At 36.4% G+C, this 22,084-nt stretch overlaps 1 protein-coding gene across 4 annotated transcripts in view; it reads left to right on the top strand.

The window, feature by feature from the left end:
• Positions 1-22,084, top strand: part of NFXL1 (nuclear transcription factor, X-box binding like 1) — a 61,824-nt gene that overhangs the window by 18,569 nt on the left and 21,171 nt on the right. For all 4 annotated transcript variants that reach the window (XR_016037449.1, XM_055434689.2, XM_088836325.1 and 1 more), the window contains exons 12-18: positions 589-679; positions 5,141-5,261; positions 5,490-5,649; positions 6,680-6,771; positions 15,863-15,884; positions 16,311-16,451; positions 19,785-19,951. Coding sequence is in view for 3 of the 4 variants with exons in the window: in XM_055434689.2 (XP_055290664.2) it covers positions 589-679; positions 5,141-5,261; positions 5,490-5,649; positions 6,680-6,771; positions 15,863-15,884; positions 16,311-16,451; positions 19,785-19,951 (794 nt within the window). In the remaining variant the exon portion in view is untranslated. The remainder of the gene's footprint in view (positions 1-588; positions 680-5,140; positions 5,262-5,489; positions 5,650-6,679; positions 6,772-15,862; positions 15,885-16,310; positions 16,452-19,784; positions 19,952-22,084) is intronic.

The raw sequence follows: 22,084 nt of genomic DNA, 5'->3' as shown, positions 1-22,084 counted from the left end.
GTAGTTGCTTTGTGTTCATGAATGAAAATTGGGACAAGTCTTAGAGAGCTATATTTCTCACAGATTAAAAATTAAGAAGTAACAAACTAGAGAGTGCTGAAATCAATTAGCCTGTCTCTGCTTCTTTCCTTTAGTTAGACTCTGATTCTTTGGTTTGAAAATAATTGCCCACCTAATTTATATATTGAACTGGCTTTATTATAATTAAATCTTAAAAATAGGCAGATTGTTTGCCTAAATTGATTATAGAGTTTGACCAGATGCATTCTTATGGTTAATGTTGTCAGTCTCTGCATAGATAAGTAGAAGAGAATCTCTTACGGAACTATTTTAAATCATAGAATAGTTAACTAAAGGACATGTAAATTTAGCTTGATTTCACTAAATTAGGTCATTGTCTATTTAAACTTATAAGGTCTTAGTATAATGTATTCTACACAAGAATGTTGATACTCTTGAATATTCTTATTTTTGTAATGAAAAGAAGAATCTTTTGATTTCCCTAAGTTCTGTGAATAACTAGTAATGACATTCATATTATGTATGATTTTCAAATTATCTGTTCTTTATATATTGCTTTCCCTTCAGTGTTGCCCTGGAAACTGTCCACCTTGTGATCAAAACTGTGGACGGACTTTAGGATGTAGGAACCATAAGTGTCCATCTGTCTGCCATAGAGGTAAAATTTAATAACAGCTGTAATTTTATGTTTATATTTACATAGTGCTTTATAGTTGATAGATTTCACATTTATTATTTTACTCTTAACAATCTTGAGATGTTAGAGTAGTCGCTAGTGTCCTTATTTTATGGTCGAGGACATTTAAGCTGAAGAGGATTCAGTGATTTCCTTAGGGAATTTTCTAGCAAAGCACTATAGCCAAGATTTGAACCCAGGCCTTCTGAATATAAACTTTACTTCTTTCTGTAATACCATATTGTTTCCTTTCTTCTACCCAACCTTGCCCATATAGTTTTTAAGCTAATAGGTTTTTCAGTACTATTTTGAATTTTATACATTTATATGAAATTAAGTTTAGTAAAAGAATGGATATATTCTTTCCAATGGGTCTCAAAATTTTTTATCTCAAGGCTCTTTTACACTCTTTTTGGACCCAAAGACCTTTTGTTAATATGGGTTTTGTCTATTGATATTTATTGTATTTAAAATTAAAATATAATAATATTTATTATTTTATTTAAACATAGTAATAACCCATTACATCTTAATACAGTAACTTTTTTGTGAAAAATAAGTATTTTCTGGAAAAAAAATTAGTGGGAAGAATGGTATTTTGTATTTTTGTAATGTCCAGCTTAGTAGAAGATAACTGGATTCACATATCTGCTTCTGCATTCAATCTGTTGTGATATCCTTTGTCACATAGCTTCTGAAAAATTCTAATCTATGTATATGAGATCTTGCACACCACCTGAAAGGGTCTCAGGAGTCCCTAAGTTATTAGACATTGAAAACTGAGTTAACTTTACTCATTTGGAGTATGTTAGTATGAAGTGAAATCTCCTGAAAGATAGTATATGGTAGTAGAAACAGCATGGACTTAAATTAAGAGGTCTGAGTCAAGTCTGGACTTAGTAGCTGTATGACCTTGAACAAACTACTGTACTGTTTTTTGTTGTTTTCCTTTGGGATTAGGTGGATGCTAGATATCTCTCTTAATGTCTTCGTCCTTTCAGGAATCTTGGAAGGTGAATGACATCAGTGTTGTTTTGTGTAAGGAAGAAGAAGGCAAAGACTGTTGGCCCAGGGTTATAGAACTAGTTTCAGAGTCAGGATGTGAAACCAAAACTTCAATAAGTATTTTTGAGTGTCTTCTAAGTGCCAGGCACTGGAATTACATGAGTGAATGATTTGACAAAGTACTTGCTTTTATGGAACTTATTTTGTAATTCTCCCTTAATTAGAATAAAAATAAATAAATTAGTACAGAATGTCAGATAATGAAAAGTATAATAAGAGAATTAGAGTGAAATTAAAATCGTGTTAGTGGAGATGATACATACCTCTTTACTTAGTGTGGTCAAGTAGGATGATATGTGAGGGGGACCCTGAGAGAAGTAGGGATCAGATGCTGTGGAAATGGGGATGGGGCGGTGGGATTGCAGATGCCTTAAGACAGAAGCATTTGAGAGGACAGAAGTGATTGTCCAAGGAGATGAGGTCAGAGAGATGGTGGGATTAAGGACTGCTGAGGAAAGGAGAATATGTCTAGGGCCTCAGAAGCCACTGTTAAAATGTGGCCTTCACTTTAAGTTGAAAACTTGACTGGTTGTATGACCATCAAAGAAATTAGATCAGTAGTTGAGAATTTTCTTATGAAGAAAAAAAGGCCTTGTTGATATTTACACATGATTTTTAACAAATAAACATTTAAGGTATATGTAAGTTTAATCTTTTTGTAAAGTATTTGATAGTATATGTAAAAAAGGATTGTGCCCCAGCTCATTATTTATCTTACAGGGTAAGTAAGAGAAAATTACAGGTCAATCTAACTCATGAACATGTTTGTGAAATTAGTTTTAACCTCTCAAATCCAGCTGGATGGTATTAAGATATCCATGCAAATAATATATGGTTGGTGTAAGATTAGTAAATCTGTTTCCACCACATTAACAGACTAAAGGAGAAATGAGATCATTTTAGTAAATGTCTGAGAAATAGTTAATAAGATTCAAAATCTGTATATGATGAAAACTTAACTAGGAATAGAGGAAAGCATCCTTAACCCGATATATAGAGTGTCTGCAAAAAGCATAGAGCAAGCATCATACTTAGTGGAGAAATATTGAAAGCATATCCCCATCTTGTATTACTTTGAAGCAGATCCCATAAATACTTCAATATGCATCTCTAAAAGACAGATTCTTAACTTGAAAATAGTTAACCTGTTTCTTAATATCAGCAAATATGTGGTGTTCACATATCTTGTTGTTTCATAAATACCTTCATTGTTTTTTACTTCAGTTTGTATGACTCAGAAATCTTACTGAGATTGACACTGTAGTTGGTTGATGTCTCTAAAGTCTATTAATCTGTAATTTCCCTCTTTTTCTATGATTTTCCATCTTTTTCTTTTGTCACTTAAGAAACTAGATTGCTTTATACAGTTTTATAGAGTCTGGATTTTTCAGAATGCATCTCAGTGGTATTATTGAATTTTTGGCATTTTCCTCTGTATTTCCTGTAAATGTTAGTGGGACTAGTGGTTTGATCAGATCTGGATTCAATTATTATTGTTTGGCAGAATGTTTATTTTTAAAAAAGCTTATTAGCCCCTAACAAAATTTATCTTAATGGAAAGTGTATGAAAATACTGTCCAGCTCTTACCGTTTGTTTAGTACTCAATTGCATAAGATACATAAAATCATTATTTTATGTCATTTCCCATTATTCTAGACACCTTCATAATCTAAGTTATAGTGTAACTCATAGGGAGAGCATGCTGTCTGCATGTTTGCATTGTGAATATATGAAAGTTCAATTTATAGTTCTTTTAAGTTTAAGACCAGCCATGGTTATGTTTCCAGAATTATTGGACTTTTGACCCACTGGTCACTGTAACTCTATGCTCCTTTTTCATTTAAAAAATACTGTAACTGAAGTTATTTTAGTTTGTCTGTCATTTGTACAAGTGTCTGTAATGCGTTCATTAGGAAGACTGTTCAGGGAAATTATCCCTTATTCTCAGGATTTAAAAAAAGAAAACTAATGCTGTAGTTTAGGATGGCGAAAAGATGTTGTTTGATAAATTTCTCTCTGAATTGTTGAAGATGAATGAAAATTATCATTGTTAAGTGTGGGAATTGATACAATGTGCTGAGTAAGAACAGACATAAATATTGCTATTAATTTTTAAAAAATGTGACATCTAGTCATTCTTGTGGAAGGAACAAAATAAAGTTTGGTCAGGTGAGTCAGGATGACTTGGATTACACTTACCAAAACTTGGAAGTCTAAGTTTGTTAATTTGTATGATACATGTGTGTTTTTTCCCTATGATGTTTTTTGTTTTCTTTTTCTGTGGTCATTACTTAACTTATTAAATGTTTTTAACTTTTGTTTGTTTTGAACTTACAGAATCTTTAACCAGACTATTTTTCATCATTAATCTGTTTTTTTTAGGTTAACTGCTGTTCAGTATTTTGCTTGGTCCTGACACTTAGGCAGCAATGTCTTGAGATACTTCCTAGTTGAAGACTCTTTATTCCTTTTTTATTATTTCATTTTTAATAGGGTGCCCTACTGGGAAAACAGAGTAGAAAGAAAGCCCTTAAGAGAACGTCAAAGCCTTGGGGAGAACTTTTTAGCCCATTTTAAAAGATTTCTTTTCAGTTGGTTTTGTGTGTTTCTACCAACCCATAACAAAAGAAGGTGAAAAACTAAAACTCTAAAGATGTTCCCTTTTGAAATGTTTAGAAGAGAATTATTTGGAATTATAGCCTAAAATGAGATTTTACAATTTAGTCTTTTCTCAGAGCACGAGTAATGGAAAATTGACTGTACTTGTTAATAATCTGATGAAAGAAGTCACTCATATTGGGGAATTTATCTTAAAATAATGTACTTGAAAAATTTGTATGTATGAAAGTAAGCCGAAAAGATTATTGCTAACAGATTTTCCAAAGACTTAGCTCCATTTTGCTTATATAATTTTAATAATGTGTTATTTGTTACTTAAAATAGAACTTTTAGCAAATTTTAAAGAAAATTCTAAAACTTTTTGTTGAAGTACCAGTGTGTATACAGAAAAGTATACAAATAGCCAGTGTACAGTTTGATTACTTTTTATAAACTGAACCTACCCATATAGCCAGAACTCACATTATTAAACAGCATTACCAGCATTTCCAAAACTATTTTTGTGTCCTTTGTAATCAACATCCTGATTTTAAACAGTGTAGATTTAGTTTTTCCTGCTTATTTTGTGTAAATGGAATCATACTCTCGGTGTTGAATTTCTTTTGCTCGGTGTTATGTGTGAGGTTCATTCATACTGGTTTTATTCTCATAGTAGAATATCCCATTGTGTGAATATACTAAACTTATTGATTCTGCTGTTGATGGGAATTTGGATAGTTAAGGAACTTTCTCTTTAAGTTTCAGACATTTTTTTTCAGGTAGTTGTTATCCTTGCCCAGAAACTGTAGATGTGAAGTGCAATTGTGGTAATACAAAGGTGACAGTACCCTGTGGCCGAGAACGTACCACAAGACCCCCCAGGTGCAAAGAGCAGTGCAGGTTAGTACAAAGCTCTGCACAGACTTACATCTGGTATCTTAGAGATTTAAATTCATATTGATTTTCAATTTTATTAATATTTTCAGTTTTGCTTTAATGTTCTAAAATATTAATAGTCACAATATCATTCTGTGTGGAATCAGAATATATATATAAATAAATAATTGCACTTTAGATATAATTGTTCAGTGATCAAAGTAATTTAAAAAATTGTATTTTATAATTTAGTCGGCCACCAACTTGCCATCATACAAGTCAAGAGAAACATCGCTGTCACTTTGGCTCTTGTCCTCCATGTCATCAACCTTGCCAAAAGGTTTTGGAGAAATGCGGTCACTTATGTCCTGCTCCATGTCATGATCAAGCATTAATAAAGCAAACTGGCAGGGTAAGAGAACAAATATTACTCAGAGATAATGCATTTCTCTGGGTTAGGTTTTCTTAATTTTACTTAGTCATACAACAAGCGATGACTAATTACTTACTGGGTATTAAACACTGTGATAGGAGCTGGGTCATAAGGTATAGGGCTTCCCTGATAGCTCAGCTGGTAAAGAATCTGCCTGCAGTGCAGGAGACCCTGGTTTGAGTCCTAGGTTGAGAAGATCTGCTGGAGAAGAGATAGGCTACCCACTCCAATATTCTTGGGCTTTCTTGGTGGCTCAGGTGATAAAGAATCTGCCTGCAATGTGGGAGACCTGGGTTCAAACCCTGAATTGGGAAGATCCCCTGGTGAAGGGAAAGGCTACCTTCTCCAGTATTCTGGCCTGAGTCCATGGGGTTGCAAAGAGTTGGACACAGCTGAGTGACTATCACATAAGGTTTAAGACTTGACCTTCTGTTTTGAGAAGCTCACAGTATAGAAAAGAAAAGAAACCAATAAACAAATGTTTGTTAGAACAGCATGATAGTCATTTTATAATCATGCAGATGAGTTTGTGAGTCCTCCATATATTGTGGTTTAAGGTTATAAATATCTCCTAATTTCTTCAAAGATTCCTTCACACATTCAGCAAATATTTACTGAATTCTTACTATGTGTCAAGCATTCTTCTAGGTGCTGGGAAGATAACAGTGAACCAAACGATGGTGGTTAAATCCTATTGGTGGAATTTAGATTTTGTGATTTTGTTTTGTTTTTTTTGGGCTTATAAGAAGTGGAGGATGCCATGCTGCCTTTGTTCTGTTATTTAAAAACTGCAATCTGCCTCAAGTTTTAATATAAATGTGTTAGAGGGAAACAATGTAATGGAATTTAAGGATGTAGTAAAATATTTCAATAAGCACAATTTGTTGATTTCTTGAAAAATTTTCAACCTGCTTGAGCAGAGGATTTTTGGAACTGTTTTCTTAGATTCTTAAACTGGCCATACAATTTAACTCCTCTGACTTAAAATTGGTATGTATTTTACTTGTAGCACCAGCCTACAGGCCCTTGGGAACAGCCTTCTGAACCAGCATTTATTCAGACTGCATTGCCTTGTCCTCCATGTCAAGTTCCTATTCCTATGTAAGTATTAGAATTTTAGCTTTTTTTTTTTTAAATTTATTTTTGTTGTGGCATGTGGGATCTTTAGTTGCAGCTTGTGAACTCTTAGTTAGGGTATGTGGGATCTAGTTCCCTGGCTTGGAAACTTGGGCTTTCTGCATTGGGAGGAGAGTCTGAGATCTTTTGACATAGTTCAAAGCATATCTTAAGAAACTTCTCCCCTTTTTCTTTTTGTAGTTCACATTATTTCAGGCCTATAAAGTAGGCTTCCCTGGTGGCTCTGGTAACCTGGTATCTCTTCCTTGGTAGCCTATAATCTGTCTTTCTGTTTCATTCTTTTCAAAATATATTTTGCATACTGGTTAAAATCTTCCTCTAGATAACTTTTTTTGTCATTTTCCCCAACTAGAGTTTTAATGGGTCAGTATAGCCACTCCTACTCTTCTTTTGGTTACTGTTTGCATGGATAAATGGACAGATTCTTAGAAACACATAACTGTACTGAAACTGACCCAAGAAGAAGTAGGAGATCTGAATATAACTAGTAAAGAGGGTCAATTAGTAACAAAAACCTTACCACAAAGAAAACCTCAGGACCAATGACTTCACTGGTGAATTCTACCAAACTTTTAAAGAGTTAACACCAGTGTTTTACTAAGGAGGGTCACTTCCTGATGCATTCAGTGAGGCTAGAATTTCCCTGTTAATAAATCAGAAAAAGACAGGAAAAATACAGACCAATATCCCCTTTTTAATATAGATACAAAAATTCTTAACTAGGTATTTGCAAACTAAATCCAGCAACGTGCAAAAAGAATTACATACTATGGCCAAGTGTGTATATTCCAGAAATATGAAGTTGAATCAGTCTCAGTTATTCATTCATCAATGATTGATTAAAATCAATCAGCTTAGTACTTCATTGGTAGAGTAAAAGGCAGTTGATAGATGCAGAAAAACATTTGACAAAATCTGACACATTTTCTTGATAAAAACACTCAACAGTCTTGGGGTAAGGGGGAGCTTCCTCAACCCAATGAAGACTATCTGTGGAAACCCCACAGTTAACATTACACTTACTGGTGAAAGATTAAAGGTTTCACCCTGAGTATCAGGAACAAGACTAGGATGTTTGTTCTGCCACTTATGTTCAATACTGTACTACAGATACTAGCTAGAGGAAAATGAAGAAGTAAAACTGTTTAGATTTTCAGCTAACATGATCATGTGCATGGAAGATCCTAAGGAATCTTTCCAAAAGTTATTAGAGATATTAAATGAGTTTAATGAGATTATAAGAAGCATGAATATACAAAAGTCAATTTTATTTCTATACACTAACAGTGAACAGTCTGAAAATTGAACTAAGAAAACAGTTCCATTTCCAGTAACATTAAGAAGAGTAAACATTTTGTTTATTTAACAAATTTGATAGAAGAAATCCAAGATTTCCACACTGAGAACTATAAAATGTTGTTAGAATTTAAAGAGGACCAAGGACTGTAGTACTGACATCCAGATGGACATAAAGGTCAAGTGCATAGAGCTGACAGCTCAGAAGTAAATGCATACATTTATGGTCAGTTGATTTTTGTCAAGAGTGTTAGAATAATTAAATAAGGAAAAGAATGCTTTTTGTAACAAATGGTTTGGGGACAAATGAATATTCACATGGAAAATAAGCTCAGATTCTTACGTCACAACATATGTAAATAGTAACTCAAAATGGATCAGTTCAGTTCAGTCGCTTAGTCGTGTCCGACTCTTTGCGACCCCATGAATCGCAGCATGCCAGGCCTCCCTGTCCATCACTAACATCCGGAGTTCACTCAACCTCATGTCCATAGAGTCGGTGATGCCATCCAGCCATCTCATCCTCTGTCGTCCCCTTCTCCTGCCCCCAATCCCTCCCAGCATCAGAGTCTTCCAGTGAGTCAACTCTTCGCATGAGGTGGCCAAAGTATTGGAGCTTCAGCTTTAGAATCAGTCCTTCCAATGATCTCCTTTAGAATGGACTGGTTGGATCTCCTTGCCGTCCAAGGGGCTCTCAAGAGTTTTCTTCAACACCACAGTTCAAAAGCATCAATTCTTTGGAGCTTAGCTTTCTTCACAGTCCAACTCTCACATCCATACATGACCACGGGAAAAACCATAGCCTTGACTAGACGGACCTTGGTTGGCAAAGTAATGTCTCTGCTTTTTAATATGCTATCTAGGTTGATCACTTTCCTTCCAAGGAGCAAGCATCTTTTAATTTCGTGGCTGCAATCACCATCTGCAGTTTTTTTGGAGCCCCCCAAAATAAAGTCTGACACTGTTTCCACTGTTTCCCCATCTATTTCCCATGAAGTGATGGGACCAGATGCCATGATCTTTGTTTTCTGAATGTTGAGCTTTAAGCCAACTTTTTCACTCTCCACTTTCATCAAGAGGCTCTTTAGTTCTTTGCTTTCTGCCCTAAGGGTGGTGTCATCTGCATATCTAAGGTTATTGATATTTCTCCTGGCAGTCTTGATTGCAGCTTGTGCTTTATCCAGCCCAGCGTTTCTCATGTACTCTGCATATAAGTTAAATAAGCAGGGTGCCAGTATACAACCTTGACATACTTCTTTTCCTGTTTGGAACCAGTCTGTTGTTCCATGTCCAGTTCTAACTGTTGCTTCCTGACCTGCATACAGATTTCTCAAGAGGCAGGTCAGGTTGTCTGGTATTCCCATCTCTTTAAGAATGTTCCGCAGTTGTTTTGATCCACAGAGTCAAAGGCTTTGGGATAGTCAATAAAGCAGAAGTAGACTTGCCCGTGAGTCTCTGGTGGAGGTGTGGGTCGGCAGTGGCCTGCTGCAGGGCTGGGGGCACTCAGTGTAGCAGTATATGCATGGGATCTTTTGAAGGAGGTCGCCATTATGTTCATTACCTCCACCATAGTTTGGCCCTAGGTAAATAACAGGGAGGGAACACAGCCCCACCCATCAGCAGAAAACTGGATTAAAGATTTACCGAATATAGTCCTGCCGGTCAGAATGAGACCCAGTTTCCCCTTCCATCAGTCTCCCCCATCAGGAAGCTTCCATAAGCCTCTTACTCTTCTCCATCAGAGGGCAGACAGGCTGAAAACCACAATCACAGAAAACTAACCAATCTGATCACATGGACCACAGCCTTGTCTAACTCAATGAAACTTACAAGCCATGCTGTGTAAGGCCACCCAAGATGGTCAGGTCATGGTAAGAGTTCTGACAAAACGTGGTCCACTGGAGAAGGGAATGGCAAACCACTTCAGTATTCTTGCCTTGAGAACCCCATGAACAGTATGAAAAGGCAAAAAGATAGGACACTGAAAGATGAACTCCCCAGGTCGGTAGGTGCCCAATATGCTGCTGGAGATCAGTGGAGAAATAACTCCAGAAAGAATGAAGAGACAGAGCCAAAGCATAAACAACACCCAGTTGTGGATGTGACTGGTGATTGAAGTAATGTCTGATGCTGTAAAGAACAATATTGCATAGGAACCTGGAATGTTAGGTCCATGAATAAAGGAACATTCAGTTCAGTTCAGTCGCTCAGTCGTGTCCGACTCCGCGACCCCATGAATCACAGCACGCCAGGCCTCCCTGTCCATCACCAACTCCCGGAGTTCACTCAAACTCATGTCCACAGAGTCGGTGATGCCATCCAGCCATCTCATTCTCTTTCGTCCCGTTTTCCCCCCGCCCCCAACCTTTCCTAGCATCAGAGTCTTTTCCAGTGAGTCAACTCGTCGCATGAGGTGGCCAACATTGGAAGTGGTCAAACAGGAGATGGCAAGAGTGAACGTCAACTTTTTAGGAATCCGCAAACTAAAAGGGACTGGAATGGGTGAATTTAACTCAGATGACCATTATATTTACTACTGTGGGCAAGAATCCCATAGAAGAAGTGGAGTAGCCATCATAGTCAACAAAAGTCTGAAATGCAGTACTTGGATGCAATCTCAAAAATGTCAGAATGATCTCTGTTCGTTTCCAAGGCAAACCGTTCAGTATAACAGTAATCCAAATCTATGCCCTGAACAGTAATGTTGAAGAAGCTGAAGTTGAACAGTTCTATGAAGACCTACAAGACCTTCTAGAACTAACAGCCAAAAAAGATGTCCTTTTCATTATAGGGGACTGGAATGCAAAAGTAGGGATCAAGAAACACCTGGAGTAACAGGCAAATTTGGCTTTGGACTGCAGAATGAAACAGGTCAAAGGCTCAGTTTTGCCAAGAGAATGCACTGGTCTTAGCAAACATCCTCTTCCAACAACACAAGAGAAAACTCTACACGTAGACATCACCAGATAGTCAATACTGAAATCAGATTGATTATATTTTTTGCAGCCAAAGATGGAGAAGTTCTATACAGTCAGCAAAAGCAAGACCGGGAGCTGACTGTGGCACAGACCATGAACTCCTTATTGCCAAATTCAGACTTAAATTGAAGAAAGTAGGGAAAACCACTAGACCATTCAGGTTTGACCTAAATCAAATCCCTTACAGTTACACAGTGGAAATGACAGGTAGATTCAAGGGATTAGATCTGATAGAGTGCCTGATGAACTATGGACGGAGGTTCATGACATTTTACAGGAACCTATGATCAAGACCATCCCCAAGAAAAAGAAATGCAAAAAGGCAAAATGGTTGTCTGAGGAGGCTTTACAGATAGCTGTGAATAGAAGAGAAGGGACAGGCATAGGAGAAAAGGAAAGATATACCCATTTGAATGCACAGTTCCAAAGAATAGCAAGGAGAGATAAAGCCTTCCTCGGTGATCAATGCAAAGGAATAGAGGAAAACAATAGAATGGGAAAGAGTAGAGATCTCTTCAAGAAAAGTAGAGATACCAAGGGAACATTTCATGCAAAGATGGGCTCAATAAAGGACAGAAATGGTAGGGACCTAACAGAAGCAGAAGATATTAAGAAGAAGTGGCAAGAATACACAGAACTGTACAAAAAAGATCTTCATGACCCAGATAATCATGATGCTGTGATCACCAGCCTAGAGTCAGACATTCCTGGAATGTGAAGTCAAGTGGGCCTTAGGAAGCATCGAACAAAGCTAGTGAAGGTGATGGATTTCCAGTTGATCCATTTCAAATCCTAAAAGGTGATTCTGTGAAAGTGCTGCACTCAATATGCCAGCAAATTTGGAAAACTCAGCAGTGGCCACAGGACTGGAAAAGGTCAGTTTTCATTCCAGTTCCAAAGAATGCTCAATCTACCGCACAGTTGCACTCATCTCACAGGCTAGTAAAGTCATGCTCAAAATTCTCCAAGCCAGGCTTCAACAGTACGTGAACTGTGAGCTTTCAGATGTTTAATTTGGTTTTAGAAAAGGCAGAGGAACCAGAGATCAAATTGCCAACATCTGTTGGATTATCCAAAAAGCAAGAGATTTCCAGAAAATTATCTACTGCTTCATTGACTATGCCAAAGCCTTTGACTGTGTGTACCACAACAAACAATGGAATATGATTCAGCCATAAAAATGCATGATTTTTTGATATATTTGCATGTTACTTGGTTGAACCTTGAAAACATTTCATTCTCAATGAAACCAGACACAGAAGGCCACATAATAGATTTATATGAAATATCCATAATAGGCAAATCCATAGAGACAGAAAGTGGATTAGTGGTTGCAGAGTATGGGGACAGGAGACCATGGAGAATGATTTAATTGTTTCGGGGCTTCTCTTTGGGTCATGAAAATATTCTAGGATTAAGTCATGGTGATTGTAGTTACACAACCTTGTGAATACACTAAACACCTCTGAATTGTACTCTTTAAAAGTATACATTTTATGGTATGTGAATTTTATCTCAGTTTTAAAAAGGAGAAGAACATGTATAAAGATCCTTCTAACTGATATGATTTTTTAGTAACATGCATAACAAAATTATTGTAAAGTATATATTAAAAATATTATCACATGAATTATCAAGGTAATATAATTTCTTATTATTGTACAGTGTTTTTGTTTTCTTGTCCGCTTATTTTAAAAATAGCATTACATTTGATAATAATTTCGCCATGTGGTATAAGAATTCTGAACATATATATATAACATATATGTGCTATATCATTTAGGGTGCCTTTAGCTTCAAGTAACAGAAGCTTTAAATAAAAAGCAACATGGTAACATTTATTTCTTGCACAGTTAGACTGGTGTTAGAACTGCTTCATAGTTGGGTAATCTGATTAATTCAGATACCTCATTGAGGGCCCAAATTTTGTCCGTCCTTTGTATCCTTTGCATAGTCTTTGCTCTCTGGCTATTTGCCTTTCTGACAAACTTCCCATCCAGTTAGTGAAGTTTCCAAAGGGAGAAATGGAAGCTGTTTGTGCCTTCAACCATCATTTTTCCCATAATAAAATTCTTTTCACTTTTCATTGGCCAGAGTTGGATCACATGACAATTTCTAAACTAGTCTTTTAAAAGGGATATAAAATATTTGTTTTGTTTTTTTAAAAAGACTTTTTTTTAAAGATGACTTTTTAGGTTTACAGGAAAATTTCACAGAAAGTACAAAGAGGTCTTGTTTTCCTGCCATTCACACACAGTTTCCCCTATTATTAATATATTACATTAGTGTGGAATTATATTCTTTAAAAGTGTAAACTTTATGGCATGTGAATTTTATCTCAGTTTAAAAACCCAAAACATACATATGTAAAGGTCTTTTTAACTCTCATATAATGCTTTTTCAGTGGCATGTGTAACATAATTAGTATTATGAAGTATATGTTGAAATTTATTATTTGAACATAACTATCCAGGTAATATAATTTCTTTCTTAGAGCAGAATTTTTTACAGCTGAGGAGCCGATAGTGATACATTATTATTAACTAAAGTTTATAGTTTACATTAGGATATACTTTTTCAGTTGTATGTGCATAGTCTCCTGCCTGCATCCACCATTACTTACCATACAGAATAGTTTCACTGCTCTGAAAACATCCTGTGCTTCACTTGTTCATCATCCCTCACTTGCCTGTCCCTCAAGCCCCTGGAAACTGTTCATCTTTTTCTTTCTTTTACTGTCTCTAGAATTCTTCCTTTTTCAAATTGTCCTGTAGTTGGAATCCTACAGTATATAGCCTTTTTAGCATGTTGCACTTAATAATTTATATTTAATTTCCTCTGTGTCTTTTTATGGCTTGATGGCTCATTTCTTTTTATTGCTAAATGATATTCCATTGTACCACAGTTTGTTTATTCATTCACCTGTTGAAGGACATTTTGGTTGTTGAAGTTTTAGCAGTTATGAAGAAAGCTGCTGTAAACGTTCATGTACAAGTGTTTTGTGGTCATATGTTTTCACCTCATTTGGGTAAATGTTTAGGAGTGCTGATTCTGGATCATATGGTAGGCATATAAGACAACACCATTTTGCATTCTTGCCAAGAGTGAATGAGAGTTCCCTTTGCGCTGCATCCTTACCAGCAAATATTATTGTCAGTGTTTTGGATTTTAGCTGTTCTAATGGGTGTGTAGTAACACCAACGTCTTATTGCTGTTTTAATTGGCAGTTCTCTAATGGTAAATGATGTTGAACATCTTTTCATATGCTTTTTTGCCATTTGTGTATGTATAAAGTGTCTGTTCTCCATTCAGATCTTGCCCATTGATTTAATTGAGTTGTTTGACTTATTTTTATTGAATTTTAAGAGTTCTTTTATATTTTGCTTACAAGTCCTTTACCAGCTGTGTTTTCCAAATATTTTTTCCCAGTATGTGGCTTATCATTTCATTTAAGTGTTCTTATTTAAGCACTTATGGCAGAACAGATGTTTTGGGTTTAATGAAGTCCAACTTAGCCATTTTTCTTCCCTGGATTGTGCTTTTGGTGTTGTGAGTAAAAAGTCATCACCAAACCCAAGGTCACCTAGATCTTCTCCTGTGTTTTATAGTTTTGTGTTTCACATTTAGGTCTTTGATCCATTTTGAAGGAACTTCAGAAAGGTATAAAGTCTGTATTTTTTTCCATGTAGATGTTCCTTTGTTCCAGCACCAGCCATATGCTGAAAAGTCTGTCCTTTCACCGTTTGATTGCCTTTCTCCTTTGTCAAAGATAATTGACTATCTTTGTGTGAGTCTGTTTCTGGGATTTCTGTTTGTTCCATTGATGTGTTTGTCGGTTCTTTCACAATATCATACTATCTTGATCACTGTAGCCTTATAATAAGGCTTGATGTTGGGTGGTGTCAGTTCTTTGCCTTTGTTCTTCAGTACTGTGTTGACTATCCTGGGTTTTTTTGTTTTTCCATATAGATCTTAGAATCAGTTTGTTGATATCCACAAAACAACTTGCTGGGATTTTGATTGTAATTGTGTTGAATCTAGATGAAGTTGGGAAAAAGTGACATTTTAACAGCATTGCACCTTTCTAAAGATGAACATGAAATATCTCTTCATATATTTAGGTCTATTTTTATTTCTTTCATCAGTGTTTTATAGTTTTCTTCATATAGATCTTATTTATTTTGTTAGATTTATATCTAAGTATTTCATTTTTGTATATGCTAGTATAAATGGTGAAAGTGAAAGTTGTGCAGTCATGTCCTACTCTTTGTGACTCCATGGACTATAGAGTCCATGGAATTCTCTAGGCCAGAATACTGGAGTGGGTAGCTTTTCCCTGCTCCAGGGGATCTTCCCAACCCAGGGATTGAACCCAGATCTCCCGTGTTGCAGGTGGATTCTTTACCAGCTGAGCCATAAGGGAAGCCCGAGAATACTGGAGTGGGTAGCCTATCCCTTCTCCAGTAGATCTTCCTGACCCAGGAATCGAACTGGAGTCACCTGCATTGCAGGTGGATTTTTTACCAACGGAGCTATCAGGGAAGCCCTGATATAAATGGTGGTGTGTTTTTAATTTCAAATTCCGGTTCCTTGCTGGTAAATAATAAAGCAGTTGGCTTTTATATATTAACTTTGTATCCTGGAATCTTCCTGTAATCACTTATTATTTCCATATGTGTTTATTTTTTATTCTTAATTTAAAAACCAGTAGAGTTAGCATCTTTGCTTTAAAAATATTCTTTTTGAAGAATGTATAATGTTTTCATTTTTTTTTCTTACAGGGAATGTCATGGAAAACATGAGGTGAGTTACAGGCACAAGCTTTAACTAAAGCTTACAATCTGTTAATATATTCCTCTTCTATATGATGGCTATTAGAAATAACAAAGTCAATGTATTGTCTTTTTAGTGCTCTAAAGAGTATAAGAGTTTGTCTACTAAGTATTAAAAAATATACAGTGCTTTTATTTGAGAATTAGCTTATGAATACGCATTCACTACAGAAGCATTATATTGTTGAGTTTCCCTTTTTGGAATAGGATATTTTGCTTCTTGGCATTCATTCTTTGGATTTTTTTTGATAGGTTACTTTGATTTTGATAGTAATTATTAATGAAATGTGTTAGATAGAACTTGTTCTCAAATGAATAACAATCATTTTGGAAAGGCTTCCAGTAGGCTGTGTATGTGTGTATGTTGGTAATTTTCCTTTTTTTCTTAAATTTTAAGGTGAGCCCTCTACCATGTCATGCTGTAGGACCTTATTCTTGTAAGCGAGTTTGTGGACGAACCTTAAATTGTCAGAATCATACATGTATGAAAGAGTGTCACAAAGTAACTGAAACAGATTCCTGCACTGACAAAAAACAGGTACTGTCCTTGGATTGAGTGTACACATGGTTACGGTGCTTAAAACAGTTTCTTTTAATAATTATGCCACAAATATTTTGCTGTAATTTCTCTCTCTTTTCTTGCCCTCATCCCTTCTCCTTCCTTGCTTTTCCTAAGACAACCAGCTTTAACACTTGGCGTATATCTCTCTGTATCTTTGTGCTAGCTCATAATAATATGCCTTTTACTTTGGTACTCTTTATATGCTGTACCTGTGTTAATGCATAGGATTTGATTTTATGGTGAAAGTACAGAAATTGTCCCTTTTAGACCATAGCGGCAGTATCACCTCTGCTGCTGTCCGTTTATATCTCAAAGTTTTGTCGGGAGCATTTGCTCTCAGCTGTTTTTTAAACCTAAAATGGGTAGTAGGTGATGTTCACGATTTTAATAAATTCTCTATTGGCAGTAAATAACATCACAAATATGGGATATGTGTAAATTGTGTGAGATTTACTAAAAGAATTTTACGAGCATAGGAGATATCAACCTTTAAAAAAAGTCTAAAAATTGCCATTTTACATGGAAAAACAAATGTAGCTAATCAAATTTCAAATAATATAACATATTATTTTTAAAATAATTAGTGTTTTTTTCTTAGGTGTCCATTTTGTAGGGAATCCTAATAATTTTAGCAGTGTGCTTAATAAGGAATAAGTCAAACATTTTTAAGCTTCATTACTAAGTAATGTTACATTAACAAATATTTAAATTATATGAATTGTGTTATTGAAAATTTCACTTGCATTGTTAGATGTTTTGATCTTTGATTTGATAATTATAATACATGGCAACATAAATGTCCATAGTATATTCTTTTTCGTGTGTAAATATATATGTAACTTGTATTGCTTATAATTTCTTCATTGAGCCATACCTTGATCCTTAGTAAAAATTTTTTCATGATAAAATGAGGAAGATACTGGACTTATAAAATCAAACTAATATAATGATTCAGAATCTCTTTAGAGAATAGCTGATGTATGATGTGTGGCCAGAATATCAATTGAGTCAGAAAAACTCATTTAAAGAAGTGGGGAATTACAGTTACCGTGTGTTACTTGACATGGCTTCCTAGGCAGTGAATTGCTCTGGCAAAATATGAGTTATAAGTTATGTGCAGTTCTTCTCAATTTAGCTACAAGTTCATCCCTATCTCACATTCAGGGAAGGCTACTGCAGTGTACATGAATGAAAATTATTTTGGAAGATAACTTTGTAATCATTCTAATTTTTGTATTGAAAATTAAATAATTCAGAAACTTTTAAGATTCTTTCCTGTAACATTTCGATTGAGTCTCCTATAGGTCCTGCTTTATCTTTTCTCAGTATATATGAAGATATTCTGTTACAAGTTCTTTATAGTCCCCTACTTAAATGTAAATTCCTCTGGCCAGGGACCCTCTCCAATCTTGCATATTCCCAGTATATGGGACAATACCTGGCACATAATGCTGAATAAGTATGAATGGAATAAGTTAATATATATTTTTAAAAAAAGAAATTATAGAGGAATGTTTGATAATTGAAACACTTTTTCTTTGTAATCCTGCATGTCAAAAATAGCTTAGAATTTTATGTCAATTAAAAAAGACGTAGAGATACTCAACAAAGTACCTCTCTGGGCTAGTAATTTAATAATTTGACTAATATGTATCTGCTGCTGCTGCTGTTGCTAAGTCACTTCAGTCGTGTCCGACTCTGTGTGACCCCATAGATGGAAGCCCACCAGGCTCCCCCGTCCCTGGGATTCTCCAGGCAAGAACACTGGAGTCTACTAAAGAACTGAATTCGTGTTGGTTGTTATTCAGTCGTGTCCAGCTCTTTGCAACTCCATAGACCGCAGCATGCCAGGCTTCCCAGTCCATCACCAACTAACTCCTGGAGCTTGCTCAAACTCATGTCCATTGAGTCAGTGATGCCATCCAACCATCTCGTCCTCTGTCCCTTTCTTCTCCTGCCTTCAGTCTTCCCCAGCATCAGGGTCTTTTCCAGTGAGTTGGCTCTGTATCAGGTGGCCAAAGTATTGGAGCTTCAGCTTCAGCACCAGTCCTTCCAATGAATATTCAAGATAGATTTCCTTTAGGATGGACTGGTTTGATATCCTTGCAGTCCAAGGGACTCTCAAGAGTCTTCTCCAACACTGCAGTTCAAAAACACCAATTCTTCTACGCTCAGCCTTCCTTATAGTCCAACTCTCACATCCATATGTGACTACTGGAAAAACCATAGCTTTGACTATATAGACCTTTGACAGCGAAGTAATGTCTCTGGCTTTTTATTATGCTGTCTAGATTTATCATAGCTTTTCATCTAAGGAGCAAACGTCTTTTAATTTCATGGGTGTAGTCACCATCTGCGTTGGTTTTGGAGCCCAAGAAAATAGTCTGTCACTGATTCCATTGTTTCCCCATCTGTTTGCCATGAAGTGGTGGGATCGGATGCCATGATCTTAGTTTTTTGAATGTTGAGTTTTAAGCCAACTTTTTCATTCTCCTCTTTCATCAAGAGGCTCTTTAGTTCCTCTTCACTTTCTGCCATAAGGGTGGTGTCATCTGCATATCTAAGGTTATTGATATTTCTCTTGGCAATCTTGATCCAGCTTGTGCTTTATCCAGCCTGGCATTTCACATGAATAAATGAGAGCAATTGACATGGATACCTAGTTATGAGGGTTAAACATTTTTATTATCATTCCCAAGTTCAGCCATGATTTCAAAAGAGGTACTTTGTTGAGCTACATTAAGGTCCATTTATTTGTAAATGTAATTTAATCTTGGCTCACTGAAGTGCATTAAAAAATAAATTAGACTGCTAGTTATTTTCTTTCCCTTCTTTGTTTCTCCTTGGCCAGATGTGATTAACATTCCTAGAACATTGAATGCTTTGGTAATTTTTATTTATGTGTTAACAGTGTGTTGATTTCTTTAGTTAGATGATGGTCATACTTCTTGAGTGGAAATTGGTAAGCTTTTACGCTGTTTCCCCCCTAGCCCCCACCACTGACTAGGAAGTAATTTACATTTTAGTAGGAAAGCTTCGTGTAATCAAGTCCATTTTAAAGGTAAAACAGTTTGATCAAATGAGGTTAGTAGACAAAAATCTTTGTGAGTAATGGTCCCATTGATAATCTTGCTGTTACTCATTTGAATATTTTTAGAAGAGTGAAAGCATAGCACCATTTTATTAACTGAATTTCTGAGAGCTGCAGATGTACTTTCTTTTAATGAGATATATAAATTTTATAGCTTTAGCTGTATAGAAATGTTAGATTTCTGTATTTCAGTGATTTATTTCCTTGGTACTTACCAGGCTGGCCCAGAGTGCCTGCACTGTGAAGAAGGGTGCTCTAAATCACGGCCGTCAGGTTGTCCTCATCCGTGTGTTCTGCCCTGTCACCCTGGAGAGTGTCCTCCATGTGTTCAGATGCTTAGAATAAAATGTCACTGCAAGATCACAAGTCTTTATGTGGAATGTAGGTAAGTAGACTGAAGAAATACTCTTGGTTTACCACCCATTTTAGCTGTGATCGTTTTTATAATTCAGAACCTTTTATAGAATACTTTAAGGAATATTTTTCAGTGTAGTCCTTAGAGGCTAGAGGCCTCGATTTTCTGGTAGAGATCTGGAAGAAAGAAATGTAGGCTGTTTCACCTTCCAGATACTTGACCTTGATTTTAACCATGGAAATTCTCTTTTTTCCATTTGGGTATTTCATGTAGGATTTTGTTAGGAAAAAATTTGCTTTTAGAAAAACAGCAGAAGCACTCCTATAGCAGATTGTTCAAATACCAGTGTCAGCTAGGGTTTTGTTGGTTCAAAGTTGACTTGCGCATAGTTATTTAGGCACAATTTTTAAATCATAGATTTAAAAGGTAGGCTTTTGTTTATTGCAGATGTTACTGTTATGGCAGTTATCATACTAGGATATGACATCTATATTTTCCTTACTTAAAAATGCAAGTTTTTGCTTGTGGATTATGTGGACGGAATTTTTTCTTTCATTTTTTTTCTATTTAATCATAATCTGACATAACCATTTCACTTAAGTCTGTAAAGTGGGATTTTTTTAAGTATATTTTACTCAGATTAAATTTTGGAATATGAGTTTATTTCTAACTTTTTGGACCATACTTTCAGAAAAATGGTAATCAGTTTAGTTGCTCAGTCGTCTTTGACTCTTTGTGACCCCACGGACTGCAGCACGCCAGGCTTCCCTGACCATCACCAACTCCTGGATCTTGCTCAAACTCATGTCCATTGAGTCAGTGATGCCATCCAGCCATCTCATCCTCTGTCGTCCCCTTCTCCTCCTGCTTTCAATCTTTCCCAGCATTAGGCTGTTCTCCAGTAAGTCAGTTCTTCACGTCAGGTGGCCAAAATAAATTTTAACAGTATCTTAAAAATATTTTTGTTACTTATACTCTGCTTCTGCTAAGTTGCTTCAGTTCAGTTCAGTTCAGTCGCTCAGTCATGTCCAACTCTTTGCGACCCCATGAATCACAGCATGCCAGGCCTCCCTGTCCATCACCAACTCCTGGAGTTCACTCCAGTCCACCTCCATCAAGTCGGTGATGCCATCCAGCCATCTCATTCTCTGTCGTCCCCTTCTCCTCCTGCCCCAGTCCCTCCCAGCATCAGAGTCTTTTCCAGTGAGTCAGCTTTTCGCATGAGGTGGCCAAAGTATTGGAGCTTCAACTTTAGCATCAGTCCTTCCAATGAACACCCAGGACTGATCTCCTTTAGAATAGACTGGTTGGATTTCCTTGCAGTCCAAGGGACTCTCAAGAGTCTTCTCCAACACCACAGTTCAAAAGCGTCAATTCTTCGGCGATCAGCTTTCTTCACAGTGCAAATCTCACATCCTTACATGACCACTGGAAAAACCATAGGCTTGACTAGATGGACCTTGGTTGGCAAAGTAATGACTCTGCTTTTTAATATGCTATCTAGGTTGGTCATAACTTTCCTTCTAAGGAGTAAGCGTCTTTTAATTTCATGGCTGCAGTCAGCATCCTCAGTGATTTGGAGCCCCAAAAAATAAAGTCTGACGGCTGTTTCCACTGTTTCCCCATCTATTTCCAATGAGATGCCATGATCTTAGTTTTCTGAATGTTGAGCTTCAGGCCAACTTTTTCACTCTCCTCTTTCACTTTCATCAAGAGGCTTTTTAGTTCTTCTTCACTTTCTGCCCTAAGGGTGGTGTCATCTGCATATCTGAGGTTATTGATATTTCTCCCGGCAATCTTCATTCCAGCTTGTGCTTCTTCCAGCCCAGCGTTCCTCATGATGTACTCTGCATATAAGTTAAATAAGCAGGGTGACAATATATAACCTTGACGTACTCCTTTTCCTATTTAAGTTGCTTCAGTTGTGTCCAACTCTGTGTGACCCCAGAGCCCACCAGGCTCCTTTGTCCCTTGGATTCTCCAGGTAAGAATACTGGAGTGGGTTGTCATTTTCTTCTCCAATTCATGCATGTGTGCTAAGTTGCTTCAGTCGTGTCTGACTCCGTGCGACCCCATGGACAGCAGCCCTCCAGGCTCCTCTGTCCACAGGATTCTCCAGGCAGGAATACCAGAGTGGGTTGCCATTTCCTTCTAGAGTATAAC

This window comes from Moschus berezovskii, chromosome 5 (genome assembly GCF_049115385.1).
Source record: "Moschus berezovskii isolate FMDL1 chromosome 5, NW_MosBer_1.0, whole genome shotgun sequence".
NCBI classification, from domain to species: Eukaryota; Metazoa; Chordata; class Mammalia; order Artiodactyla; family Moschidae; genus Moschus; species Moschus berezovskii.
The sequence above is the reverse complement of the archived record's forward strand: the minus strand, read 5'-3'. Positions and strand labels throughout refer to the sequence as shown.